Here is a 15,049-nt window from a genome sequence, read left to right on the forward strand (position 1 = left end):
AAGCTACCTGAGACCTGGAGTTCCCAGAACAGCTTCTACACATTGGATTCAGCAGCCTCAGCCACAAGAGCTGTAGGTGCAGAGTTTCCAATATTAGGATAACAGCTCAAGATTATTCAAAATACAGCTTTTCTAAAGTATCCTAGGACACCACACCCAAACTTCAGCTACACAATACCATTAAAAAAAAAAAACACTTGTGGTTACTGCACAAACAGTTGATATCTTTATTTCAGAAAGTTCACTTACACCAAGGAAGTAACTGGCACTGCCTTTGGTACTCCTGGTCTCTAATCCCAGAGCTGAGTTCAGGCCTTAACTTTTGAAGAAAATCAAGGCCTGGAATGCAACTCATTTTTCTAAGTTTTCTAGATGGTGAAGATTGCATAAGCTGTTGTGCTTCATCCAAAAGCTAAAAAAATAATTGAAGCTAGATGACTGCTAAGATAGGATAGCAGCCCCAAGGGAAAAAAAGGACAGTAAAAAACTACTCTTTTTTTTAGTGCTGCTACAGAAGACCATCAGAAATGAGTAACAAGGTTCTCTAAAGCCATCTAAATGCAAAGGCCGATTGAAAATACTCAACCGCCAAGAAAACGGTACATTTCTCAAAATGTTTTGATCTCACCATCACTCTATTATTTGCTTTGCCTGAGTTCAGATTTAGTTGCTTGCTCCTCATCCATGAGCTAATTCCATCTAAGCATTGGGTCATCATGATAATTGAAGTCACACGAAAAAGGCAACTGAATGAAGTAAAGCTGATTATTCAAAAAGAAAGAAAGAAAAAAGTGACAGGAGTTTTAAAGCTAGATTACATGAATTTTGCTCATCTCAAAAATGCAGGAAATTATTTTCCCTGAATTTTGCAAGATCAAGTGTGCCACTGATTAAAACTTTGTCTACTGAAGTGGAAGAGCAGAACACTGATGAGTTTGATTGTCCTGCAAGCAAGATATTTTCAATGAGACTGTTAACAAAATGAAGCCACTATGATAATTTAATTCCTAGTTCAGGCCTTCCAGCAGCTTTTCAACATGAGTAATCTCCATCAGTTCAATACCCCCAAAATTATAAATAACAACCAGTGAATACATGCCATTCAAATGTCAGCAGGCATGAACTTATGAGGTAGATCATAACTTTTATAGCCTCATCATCAATTAACAATATAAATAAATTGCTAAAGCCCTATCAGATTATAATTTCCCCAAAATAACATTCCTGTGATTATGTTTGCATGATTATAGTTATGAAGTAACTAATCAGAGCTGGGGGGAGAACCCTAGAATAACCCAAATTAGCAGGAATCAAGATGGTTAGCTTGTCATGAGTCTCTGCCCCTAGTGTAAGTATCTTTATATTTGAGAGCCACCCCCCCAGCTATTCTGCCAGCTTCTGGGTACACTTGGCTCATTAGCAAAGTACTGAGTGATGAACAAGGAGTGGACTCAGCATTATTTTATTGGTCACGGTAAAGATATTGTCTAAGGATGGACGCACTGAAAGGTGTGAGATCTCCTCAATGCTCACATAATGAAAAAGGCAGGAGGCTACACCTAATTCAGCATTGTTCAAAGTTCATTGATACAGAGTAGCACCTTCCCACCACAAACTGTATTACAGAGTCAAACAATATTTAGCTATTCCTTTGGCACTACATGCTGTATCATGTGGGAAGGAACCTGGAGGAGGGAGGAAGACACCCAGCCACACGTCGTACAACTTGGGGAAATTGCACTTAACTGATTTTTGCACAAACCCAAGAAAAGCTTTGATCAATACAGAATTCCATTTTTACACAAGAAATACCACAAAGAGGCAGCAAAGCCTCAGAAATAATTGACAGATGTTTCAAAGGGTTTTGACAGAACACTAAGTTTGGATTTCTTTAGTGACATCATATTCAAGCCAATGAAGAAAAACCAAACCTTGTTAGGAGAAACCCAAGGCACACATTTGTGCCAGAAATGGTTTTGCAGCTTGTAAGCCCATGTCCTTTTCTTTACATATTGGCCAAAATCAAGGGAAAGAAAAACTGGTTCTTTTAAAGCAGGTTTTTTAATGGTGAATTTTTTTAAGTACTAAGAACAAAGATTTACTGTTGACTTTGTTCCTCATTTAGGAAGTTCTATTCTGAGTCTAGAAAACCCAGCATTTATAGAAAATTAATTTGCTAAAAATAAAAGCAAATTAATTTCTGAGACCTCACTGTACCTAATGAGAGATCTAAACTTTAGTCTCATATCAAACCATTAGACTACAAATATTTGGATGCTTAAACTTTACTTGCAAAAATAATTTCCATTAGAGACAATTATTTTGTGAAAAACAAATATAATTACCAATGAGATTTCAAAGTGAGATTTTCCTATTCACTCTTCCTTCCATAATTCTCTTCCAGAAACAAGCAGGATTTCTGTAGGCTGCAGAAGAGTCTGAACTACCACATTACTGTTCAACCTTGTATTTAACAATGCTTGAGAATGCAGAGAACAGAAATTTGAATAGTGTTTGGATTTACATAGCAGCAAGTCCAGCAAGGAGCTTGAGAGCAAAAACACTTTAACACTGGCTTGCTTACAAGTAAAAACTGTTCACTGTCCATAAATTTACAGAATATTAAATGTCAGTTTTCAACTAACAGGGTACATATTGTGAACATCAAGACTGGAATTTTAAATTCTTGCCAATTCTTGTATTTGATTTCTGCTCTTAAAGTATTTGTTTAAAATATGTAGAAATAGCAGTAATTTGAGTTTACTTCAATTAAACACATTGGACACATTGGAACAAAGCTGTCAATGCCCTCTTGGACAGTTGCTTAGAGAAACATCTCAGGACTCACACTGCTTCAAACCTACTGCTGCTGCTGCTGCTGTACAAATTGTAAGCACTTCTGTATGAATGGTAAGCCTTTCAGGAAGGGTTCAAAGGGCTTTTATTTCTTTAAAAGAACAATACTATCCCTGTCACAGTAAAGGCTTATCAGTTATTCAACATGCAAAATGAAATAACCTCAAAGATACCATCCTAAGGTTAGAAAGGTCAAATTAAGTCTGTGAGTCTTTAAAGCAGTACACAAATTTTGATAGCAAACAATAGCACCTTCATAAAGCTGAAAAGGTTGATATTTTTGAGGTTAAAACTGGTTACTAATATAAGAAGTGGTTTGACTACACAGCTGAATATTTAAATAGACAAAGCATTCAGGAAATACATCCACCAGTACCCTCCACTCAATGGAGTCTGGTAAGAGCTGATGCTCTAAGTGTTTTTTGTTTATGCTGCTGGAAGCAATGAGGCTGGGAACATTAATGGAATAGGCTCACAAAATAAACGCTGAATTCAAATGGAAGGCAAGAGGCCTACTTTAGCTAAAGCAATAAGACCAACCCAAAATAACACGTTTAAAGCCACAAGAAATATTTATTATCAGCATTAATTTGTGCTATGTTTTATTTTTCTATACAACAAAACTACTGCATAGCTTTCACAGCTGGAAGAACCACTCAGAGCTGAGATGTACACAAATGAAAATTATTTTATCATCTGTCCAACATACATTCAGTGTTCCTGAGAAACCACTATATTCGAGTTGAAACTGCAAGATCAAACACCTACAATCAGCAGAACTAGTCTTGTTATCTACAGGAATGTTATTTTACTGCTGTTACCATATTTAGTTTAATCCCTTGATAGTGGAAGCTTGGATCTTCTTGATGCCAACCACTTATCTCGAACACATCAGTGCCAATTAAGAGGCAGCCGAAGCTTGTCATTTGTGAAAGGAAAAGAGAAGAGAGGGGCAAATGCTCTCACAATGGTTTCATTCTGGTTTTAAAGCTGCCTGTTTGAAGCTTAAAAATATGAAACATTTGTATTACTGGGAACCAATGCCCAAATCTAGGAACAGTTCGAGGAAACACACATACTCCAAAACAAAGCTGCCAATGTCAGAAGTACTAGTAGAAAAATGAACTAGGCTGACCAAGTAGGTAATTTTTCCCTCTGCTTCACATAAATCTAATGTCACATACACAGTCATAAGATTAAATAAATTTAGGTCAATAAACTACCAGAGTAAGTTAAATAATTTTGAAAGGTCAACAAGCTACCAGAGTAAGATTATACTTCTAATAGTAAAATATGTTTATTATTAAAACCCTCAGCTGATCTAAAACCAAGATAAATGTCTAATCTTCATGAACTACAGTAAGTGAATAAATTTGTGTACTTTATAGTATAACTCTCTGCTTTCTACTGTCATGGTGTGCTATGGCTTTTTATTGCTATACATTATCAGCAATAAACTAGAGCAATCTGATTGCAAATTAATAATTGTAGCTGGACTGTATGGTAGGAAAACTCTTTGCCTTTTGACTTCTGCTACAGTATATTTTTAAATGAAACCACAACAATAGTGAAAGCTAATGTCAGCATTTTTGCTTTAAACTGCATTTCTTATGGCAAATAATGAGCAGTTTTCAGTATGCACCACGTAGCAGCGCAGGCTGCAAGTTACATGTCACAAACCAATGCTGCGTCCCAAGCCCTGATCCAAAAAGGGAGGTGGTGATCAGACAAAACTGACCAAAGTGATACAGAACATACCAACCCAGGCTGGCCAAAGCCAGCTGCTGTCCACCTTCCGTGAATGGACAGAGGTACAAAGAATGAAGGCATTCCCATAAACCCCAGCATCTGTCTTTAGCACTGCAGGACCTACAGATCTCCCAAAAGCAAGAGTTCAGGGGCTTTTATGACATCAGAAGATGACAAAGCATGGAGTCACCATTTATTCTATTCCCTGACAAAAATTCTAAATCCTAATCTAAACACAGTATTAACTGATCACTTCTTTGTATCTCCATAATGAAGACAGGTACCTAACCACATGTACTTAGCCATTAGTAACTACCTCTGTGTCTAACAAACCTAAATACAGCAATTACCTCAACACACTGATACTAGCCCTTTACTGCTCTGAGGTATTACACAGCAGCACAGTTAAGACTGAAGACTTCCTCTTTTCAAAAAATATACTCCTTTCACTTAGTACTGTTTTCCTGTCATCTAACCCATATTCTCTATTTCCAATAGTCCCACACTATAAACAGTTTATTATATACAAACCAAATATTTTCAAAAAACATCAGAATGTCTGATTAAAAGATCACTCTAAGTAAAGAACACATCACTTTTCCTTTCAGATTGTTCCAAAGCAGATGACCAGTTAATCCTAAGGAGCAGTTCATGTCTACTCCAGAACACACGGACACCCTTGACTAGCAGTTTGAACACTAAAGTGGTGTCAGTAAGGCAGGGAACACGGCAGAACAACAAATGTTGCAGCTGCTGGGGGCAGCTCTGTAGTTTATTTGGGAACCTGTGCTCCACAGACCAGCAGAAAGAGCCCCAGTGCCGTGTAGTCAATTGTGGCTTTTCACAGAACAAAACAGAAGCTGAATTTCTATCTGACACCAGCAAACTTTTGATTTCCAACTTTTCCCCTTATTTACTGACTCTTCTGCGTAAGTATGTAAGTGTAAGCAGCCAGAGCTCTGACAATGGGCAGATTCTGAGTATTTTTAACATGTTTAAGAGGAAGGCATACGCTCATAGATAAAGCAATCTAATTTCTAGGCCTCTTTCTTGATCTCCTTTTGTTTCTCTGGGCAACCTTTTTTGACATTTTTCCCATCAGAAAAAAAGGAACAAGGTTTTATCTTTAAACACTGAACTTCAAAAAAACCCACAATTATTTTCAAACCTAAGTTCCTCTGCATGCATATGCTATACCCCTGAGACAGCAGTAGCTAAGGAGGTGGCTCCTAATAATTTCCCTGTAGGAGCCAGGAAACATCTTGCTTCAAGAAGTCCTGCTGTCCCTGTCATTACTCCTTCAGAGATAGTGACTCCTTATACACCTGGCTCCTCTCCCACTGCTATATGGCTCTAAAATTACATCCAAAGCAAGATTTGCAGTAACTCTAAGGTATCCACAGTGATTTAAGTGAGTCTGTGTTTCTGCCCTGAACACCTGAATGGCCTCAGTAGAGATCAGTACTGGGCAGAGAATAGACTGCACAAAGCCACTCCAACCCCAGGGCCATTCTCCATTACTCAATTCTTAGCAAAAGACTCCATACACAGCACGAGCACACACAGTCTCCTGTAATAAAATGCTTCAGTCCTAAACTCAAGTCTTATCACAAGTGCTTTGTTAGCTCTTCAATAAAGGGGCATGTTTTTCAGGAATACACAAATGTCATGCAAGTATCAAAAGCAATAGGTTCCCCAGGTGTCAAGGCTTCCATGTCTTCCTGAAGCACTATCCCCCAGATTCCATCAGCATCCCAGCAGGAAAGCTGTTTCCTATTGCTTGCAGGAGGGGTGGGGGCACCTGGCCTGCTCTGTCCCCAGTGACAGCTGGGACACCACCAGCCTTCCAATTAAGCCCAGGTGTCACCAACTTAATTGGAAGGTGGCAGGGTTGCACAGCTGTCAGAGGACGTGAGTTTGGCCAGTAGTATTTGCATTCCTAGTAGCAAAGCAGAGCACAGTGAAAGAGCCCAGGTCAGCTGTCATAGCCCAAGCTGAGCTTGTGGGCATGACAATTCAAGGAAAAAGAAAACCACCAAAAACAAGCCAAAGTCTTTCCTGTGTCAAGTTCCACTCAGAGCCATAGCCATCTGCTCCCCCATCCCCAAGGACCTATACTACAGCAGCTGATGCCAGCTGGTTCTGGGGTCCCCGAGGCGTTTCAAGCAGAGAACTGTCTGTGGCCCTTGCCAGACCTAGGCAAAGTCATGCAGAAGGTGGTTCTACACCGTTCAGCTGAAGGCTGCACACAAATACTAAAGCAATTCTTACCTGGGGAGCAGCCAGTTTTCAGCATTGCACAAAGCAGCCCCCTCTGCTCACCACACAGAGGATAAGCAAGCCATCAGGAAACCCCAGATATCCAGCCCAAGTCAACCTACAGCAGCAATTTGTAAAACCAACATTTGCATATTCAGGAATGCTAGTTTGAAATCTAGCTGCTTAAGAAGTTCAGAATCCCTGTTTTATATAAAACCTCTTCTAACTGCAGTCTGAAAATACAATCTAGTTTGACATTTTATGCAGAGTGAAGCTCTTTCCTTCCTACGAAAATGGTTTGGTAGGGTAACGAAGTCCAGAATCATCTAACACTCCCTCTCACTTAGTAAACCCAAGGCAAACTCCCAAGTCCCACTGCATAATAGAAATCCACTCATATTTTAATCTTCTGACATTTTATCTTCACTATTTTAGGTCCTAATGAAGTGTTCAAAGCTTCTCTACTCCCCATCATATAAATGGCACCTTAAAAAAAAAGTTGGAACTGGATGAAAATCCTCCAAGTATTCCAAGTAATTGTATAGCCCACTGCTGATTTAAATGGGACAGGACACCGCAAACATCAGTGCTTAAAATCAGTCTGAGGTTATCGCTCTGCAAACGTAACCTATTTTTCCTTCAGCCTTACAGTGGCACAGCTCTCTTCCTAAGGGAACCAGTTTCAGCAAGAGCTGATCCAGCTGCTCTTTGCCAGAAGGACCAAAGCTCAGCGTATTCCAGGGAGAGGGAAAAACAGAAAACTGATCAAATACATTAAACCATAGAATAGCTTGGGTTAAACCAGACCTTAAAGATCATCTAGTTCCAACCCTCCTGCCATGGACGAGGACACCTTCCACTAGACCAGGTTGCTCAAAGCCCCATCCCACTTGACCTGGAACACTGAGCACCCACAACTTCCCTGGACAATCTGTTGCAGTGCCTCACCACCTTCTCAGTAACAAATTTCTTCCTTATGTCTGATCTTAATCCACCCTCTACCAGAGTTAAAACCTTGCCCTTGTCCTATCACTGGTAAAAAGTTTTTACCACAGGCCTTATTAAAAATCCTCATTCTTCTAAAACCTCTGGAGGTATTTTAAGGCCACAATAAGGTCCCCTCATTCTTTTCTCTAGGCTGAACAGTACCAACTTTCTCCACCGGTCCTCCTAAAAGAGGTGCTTCAGCCCTGTGATCAAATTTTACTATAAATTCCTCATGGAATTATGCTGTCAAATCATATTTCCAAAAAAATCACTACAAAATTACAACAGTGCAGTGTGATTTGATCTACAGTGTCACTTACACTATTGTTTGTGTTGATCCTAAACAGTACCTGAACACTGCCCAGCAGAGCAATTTCTACCTGGCCACACACACTTCACTTTATAGGACACGCTACTACAGTTCTGTCTGAGAAATATTTAGGGCTATGTTGGAAGAAAGCATTCTCCTAACACATCTGCATGCATTTTGAGATTTCCTACATAATTTTAACAAGTTTGCAAGGGATTGACATTGTATGCATCATATTATACCATCACTGTGCTGCTTAAACATCTGTACCTTTAGTATTAAAAATTAAACTACTGCCATGTCAAATGGCAGTTTAATGGGAGACTAAATGGGATTCTCATATTACAATCAAAACAATAGAAATACTGACATACTGTGGCACAAAATTAGTATAAATAGACTTTATTGAAGTCAGTACCCTTGTACTGAAGCCGAAGATTGTGTCTACAGAAGCACAAGTTGTAACATTTCACAACTTCTAAAAGGAATGTCAACAATTACAACGATCATGCATACCATGGTCGATAATCACATATTTAGAAGCATTTTCAACCATTTCTAAAGAAATGCTTATAACATTGTTATATATAGAACTACTTTCAATAAACTGCAAAACATTGATTAGCTTTTCCAGTATGAGCTACAGTGTCAACACAAAAGGGAGGCATAAATGTTTAATTTATGAAATCAGAATGGAATATTTACTGTAAAGAAAAATTAAAAAGCTTTCAAATAAAGGCCATTATTGAACCAAAGTGAAGAGCACAACTTGAATTTTGAATCCTTTCATCTCTTAAAGCTGTCCTCTGAATAACTTCAGTTCAAAGCATAAATTCAGTACTGTGAGTATTCCTTGGACTGAAGTTTGGCAATGATGCGATCCAACTGTCTCTTTGCTTCACACTGTGGAAAATTGCTCATGTCATAATATTGAGGGGCAATTTTCACCAGCCTGTCAAAAAAGGAAAAGCATGTTACTGATACTCAAACTTTAAGATGTGTTTTACAGGAATTCTACAACTGAAGGAAACAAAAGTTATCCATTATTTTCAGCTCATTCTGCAATTCTAAGACTAACTGAAATTTACACACATGCACACACATTTAAAATGGCAGTGCCATCCTGAGCAAGTGTCCAAGTTCAAAGCAAAAAGCACACATGATTCTCAAGATATACATGCCCCTTACAGACTCTTGGTGCTGCTTCAGTACCTGCCATGGCAACCCACACAGCCAGAGCCCCTGCTTAATGTCAGAGTCCATCAGCCACAGAAGTCTACACAAACACAAACAAGCACTTGTGTCAGAGTATAGTCCAGCCTTAGCCACTTTAAACTTAAAAATACAACCAAGGCCACAGGATCCTGTTTTAGGTTAGACAGTGTTTGTTGAACCAAGATTTCTAGGCAGGGATTCAAACACATTTTCCACTGAGATACTACAGACCATACAAATATATATGTTGTGTTTTCAGATCTTTGCTTGTCTGCAGAGATTCAGGCTTCTGATTTCCCTAATATATTTAGTTGATGAATAAGTATCATAACATGGGAAGTTGTACCACTCATCATGTCTTTCCTTAAAATTTTAAGAAACATAAAATGCTGTTCAGAGCCTTCTGAAAAAAATCAGACAAAAGAAGTCCTAGATCTTGAGAACAGAAGCACTGATACTGAGGTACTGGTATCTACTAACTCAGGTATGCAAGTGGGTGCTAGGACATACCCCCAAACCTCACAACTCTAAGCAGCTCCAGGCTTACTGAAGCAACTAGTTCTAAGTCAAGCTGTGCACTGTACACAAAGTCCAGGCATCAGAGGTCTAAACACAAAACCCATGAAAAGGCACAAGTACCCACAAATCAAAACTTTAGTAATTTACAAGACCTCAAGTCCATACCACTGACATTCCTCAAACCAATTTTTTTTAAACTACCTTCCGGAAAAGTGAAGAATTACCCCAACTTAAGGGAAAAAAACAAAAAAAACAAAAAAAAACAAACAAAAAAAAACCCAACAACAACAAAAAAACCTCTACAGCAGATCATGACTGCTGTAATACTCTGGCTTACCATTCTGGCTTGATGTCTGTACATGTCCGGATGTAATTCTTCGTTGTAAGGACAAACTCATTATACAGCACCCATTCTGGTTTGTGATCAAGAACAGTGGAGGGATGCAACTGCACCACCTGGTTATCTTTCACTGTTAAGTAATGCCCTGTTCGCTCCAAATGTGCCACCTAAATAAAAAGACATTTTTCCATTAACACAGGCAATTTTTAAATGAAGCAATTTCAAGCTGATTGTTAAGTGTTCTATACAAAACAAACTAACCCAACTTTCAAAACTCATCTAAATTTGACACATTACTTGACCACTTCAAGTATTCATAGTTTTTTATAGACACAATCAAGATGCCAGCTGTTTTTGCTAACTACCATGGTATGTGCATATGCTAATGCACAATTCAGTTAACATATAAAAATAATTATCATCCAAAACGAATAATCATTACTAGAACAGCAGCAATGCAAACACAAAGGAAGGGAATATATACTGGACAGGTTTGCAACATCACACAAAGACAGCTGTGATCTACTACAGACATCTACTTCAAGCATTTCATTTGCAGTAGCCACTATGGGGCCAGTAAGCCACAATATTATCCTTTTATGAGAGAGGTCTCACTACAGCCTGAGCTTCAGAGCTGGAAAATGTAGGTTCAGCGACACACTTGTGCTGTGACCTTGGTGAAAATCAATTAACCTCCCTCTGACTAAGCTTCTTGCTCTATGAAAGGGAATAATGCCTGCCTTGCCAAGATGCTCCGATACCTAGCTCATTAAGATTTGGTAAAACAGACAGTTATCCTTCCAATGATATCCTCTGTATGAGCAGCTAATCTAACAGAACAAGTAACTAAAATTAACCCTTTAATACCAGTAGCTGAAAATAACCTCCTCTCATTATAGATATATACACACACAGAGTAAAAACGTTAAATACGTTGGGCAATGGCTGAAAGACATCAAAAAGACATTTCTAGTAAGATAATTAGCTGTTTTCCTTTAATATAGACAGTATACTTCCATGTTTTCTTGAATTCCCAGGTATATTTCACCTTTTTTTTTGCCTAGTCAAGAGCAAATTTCACCGATTAGATTAAAACCCCAGGCCTTCTAAAGCAATAGCTACCTGAAGTTTCAAGTCAGACTATCTCTTTACTAAGAAATCCCTTACTCTGAGTGTACTTCTCTTTAAAATGTTATGACATTAACATCCAGAATGTGTTTTAGGAGGAGAACAAAGTATTTCAATAGTTTGAGAATTTTGTCACACTAGATTTGAGAGGCAACAGGTAATTTCAAGTCTAAGAAACAGGAAGATGATCCTTTAAATGGAGATTAACAGCACACTGTCTGTAATGATTTAGGCCTAATTTTAGTCAACTCAATATAACATCTGTAACATTAAATAGCAGTACAGGTGCAAACCAGACTAGACACGACACTCATGTGTTACAGGCCTAGAACAATCACAGCACACCTTGCTGTGGGATTACGATTTTTTTCAAAGGAAGTTTTGTTTAAAAATCAATTTCATTTTTCAGATCAAAAGTACACATGCATTCAAAAGTATCTATTTTACCTGTTTTATTTCTTCCTAGAAAGACAGAACAATGCATTATTTAGGTTTCATTGTAGAAAAGTGTGCCATTAAATTCAGTACAGTTTACCTTTAGCACCTCAGACTCACTCATATGTATTAAAACAGTAAAGTCTTATACTCTACTTTTCCCAAATATAATTTTCTTTTGCATGTAATTTGTAATGGTAGAGTTATATTTCTTATTGACTTTGCATCATTCCAAAGCATACTCAAAGAAAAATAAATGTTACAGAAATGTGTATCTTAATTAGGTCTTATTTTCCAGAGAAGGAAAAGAATTAAAATAACCCCAATTACAAAGAAAATGTTTCCTTAGACCACTGATATCAGGGACAAGCCACCTTTAGGTGGTTGCATACTATTGTGACTGGCTTCAATCCTGACGTAAAAGTGACCTGCAGTATTTGTCCTCTTTAGATGTTTCTACAGAGTGAGCTTGCTGGCACACATCTTGGTAAAGAATTTCAGGGTCAGTGATGGCAGCTGTGGGGAAATATACAGGGAATCTATGGCTCCAGAGCAAGCCACAGTGATCTGCCAGCTGCTGCATTTTCTTGCTCCTTCCTGGTCTGCACTATTCCAACACAGCTGACCGAGCCCATTCTTGCTTCCGCTTTCTAAGTGGCCTGCCAGGTCACTGAGCTGAAAGAATTTAGAATGGGCTTAGGGAGGCACCAAGGTTGACATAAGGGTGCAAACAAGGAAAAATGGGAGGCAGCTTATATTACCCCTCTGAAACGCTGGCTTGCAAGCACTACCAGTGCCTGTATCTACAGCGGTGATTGGACCAGGCGTCCCTCAGAGGGTCCTTCCACCTCAGCCATTCTGTGGTGTTTTTCAGAGTATAAAGAGCATGAGCTTCCACAGAAACCACAGGATCATACTGGGTATGTGTAGGAAATGGGTTCATTTTTGGATGAGTAGTGGTGGCAAGCAAAACACTACAGAACATACTTGTACTCTGAGATCACCAAAGAACTAGGCTATTTGAGCATGACTCTAAAAGAATGGGCAAGCATCCAGCCAGCCCATGCACCTCTGCAACACAAAGCAGCAACAGAAAGCATCTCTGCAACATACTCTGCAGTCTCAGAAAGCCCACATGGTTGGTGATTTAGAGACAATTTGTAGTATTTCTATGAACATGACAAACCCAAATGGAAACACTGGCATATACTACAAGAGGAAAATATTTCACTTAAGTTCTCACCACAATTTTCTTAAGAATTACACACCCTCCTCTGAAATTTTAAGTATGCTTGTGCTTATTTATTAGCTATCATGTCATTGAACCTAGAGGGTGAAGTCAGGGGTCTTCAATCAAACATCAAGACTAAATCCAAATGCACTGGAAAGGTCAAAAGCAGGAATAGCATCACAAGATGCAGCCCTTTTAGATTTAAGGCTATACATTGTGACACAATGTATAGTCTTGACACACAGTTCAGAGAAATGATTGGTCTTTGTTCTTTTTGACAAACTGATGCTAGCATACACCAAAGGAATCTTGGCAGTTGCCTAGATTTCCAAAATTTCTGCTTGGAGCACACACGAAAGTGTTTCTGAATCTATTAAAAAGTTTTACACCACTCTTCTGCATTCTTAAAGAGCAAAATGAATACTATTAAATGCACCACTGACCACCTTTGTGTCGTAAGTTTATTTTATTACCATTCTATTATTGCAGAAGCCTGATTATGTAAAGACTTCGAAACATACATAATTCCACAGAAGAAATAAGCACCAATGACTGAGTAGCATCAGGAATGAGATTTTAATTAGAAGGCAAATCATCTGACATCTAACTTCCTGTACAACATTGGTCATTTAAGTTTATTCTCTGTAGTGACCATGATATATATAGCCTGTATTTGACTAAGTCACATCTCCCAAGAAGGATTCCAAGCTTCATCTGTATACCTTTCTAGTCAAGAGGGCCAATGGTATCCTGGGGTGCATTAGGAAGAACACTGCCTGCAGGATGAGAGGTGATCCTGCCCCTCTACTCAGCCCTAGTGAGGTCCATGTGGAGTCTTCACACATGGGCTCCTCAGCACAAGAGAGACATGGAGCTCCTGGAGCAGGTCCACCGAAGGGCAGTAAAGCTGATGAAAGGACTGGAGCACCTCTGTTACAAGGAAAGACTGAGGAAGTTGGGCCTGTTCAACTTCAAGAAGAAGGACCCCATCAGTGCTTAATCACTATCTGAAGAGAGGGTGGCAGGAGGAAGGAGCCAGGCTCTCTTCTGTGGTGCCAAGCAACAGGACAAGAAACAACAGACAGAAACGGATTGAAGTTCCATTTGAACAAGAGGAAGAACATTTCTACTGTGCAGTGACAGAGCACTGGAAGAAACTGCCCAGAGCGTTTGTGGTTTCCCTCACAGGCAATATTCCAGAACTGTCTGAACACAATCCTATGACATGTTCTCTAGGATGACTCTCTGAGCAGTAGTCCCTTCCAACCTGACCCATTCTTTGATTTGAGGATGGAAGATCTGCTTCCACCTTTAAATTCTGATTTAGATTTTCAACTATCAGTTCTCATTTTTTCTTCAATACTAGATTGAAAATACAACAATAAAACCCTAGGTTGCTTTTGACAACCGATAAAAACCAAAATCACTAAGAGGAAGATGACCCATCCTTAAGTCATTTGCTTGCCTTTTCCAATTCATTTCCTTAGCTTAGTTTCTGTAGTATAACTACTTTTTGCTTAGTCTTAACCACAGTCACTTCAGCAATTATTAAAACTTTAAAGAGTCTAAGCTTAGTTTTGAATGGGTATCAGGGATAAGCCTCCATTAAGGGGTTACCTATTCTTGTGTGTTACTTTGATCCCAACCTAATACTAAACTACAGTATTTATCCTGTTTAGATTCTCCTATAACATATACTTAGTTACTTAACAGAAGTAGGAAAAACAATCTATACCTAGTTCTGAAAATTCATAACCAAATCACAAATATATTACAGTTGTACAATATGCCAATTCCTTTCCCTTTCTAGGACGGGATATGTTCAGAACTAAGTCATTGAGAAATCAGTACTTCTCTTTTCACAAAAATCACCTTGCTGAATTTTACATATCCTTTGCATATTCTGATGTGTGATACAGAAAGTTATTTTAAAATAAGTTTTGCATTATAAGAATTAAAAGAAATCTGAGACACAGCACAAAAATTTTAAAAGACATTTAACTTGTCAATACCTATCCTT

At 38.7% G+C, this 15,049-nt stretch overlaps 1 protein-coding gene across 1 annotated transcript in view; it reads right to left on the bottom strand.

Annotated features, from left to right (window-relative positions):
• Positions 1 to 8,547: 8,547 nt before the first annotated feature.
• The window catches only part of DHX15 (DEAH-box helicase 15), a 45,529-nt gene continuing 39,027 nt past the window's right edge, over positions 8,548 to 15,049 (bottom strand). Inside the window, exons 13-14 of the mRNA XM_021554409.3 lie at positions 10,233 to 10,402; positions 8,548 to 9,113 (exon numbers count right to left, since the gene is read on the bottom strand). Of these exons, the coding sequence (XP_021410084.1) occupies positions 8,996 to 9,113; positions 10,233 to 10,402 (288 nt within the window). The 3' untranslated portion in view covers positions 8,548 to 8,995. The remainder of the gene's footprint in view (positions 9,114 to 10,232; positions 10,403 to 15,049) is intronic.

Source organism: Lonchura striata, chromosome 4, assembly GCF_046129695.1.
Source record: "Lonchura striata isolate bLonStr1 chromosome 4, bLonStr1.mat, whole genome shotgun sequence".
Classification (NCBI taxonomy): domain Eukaryota; kingdom Metazoa; phylum Chordata; class Aves; order Passeriformes; family Estrildidae; genus Lonchura; species Lonchura striata.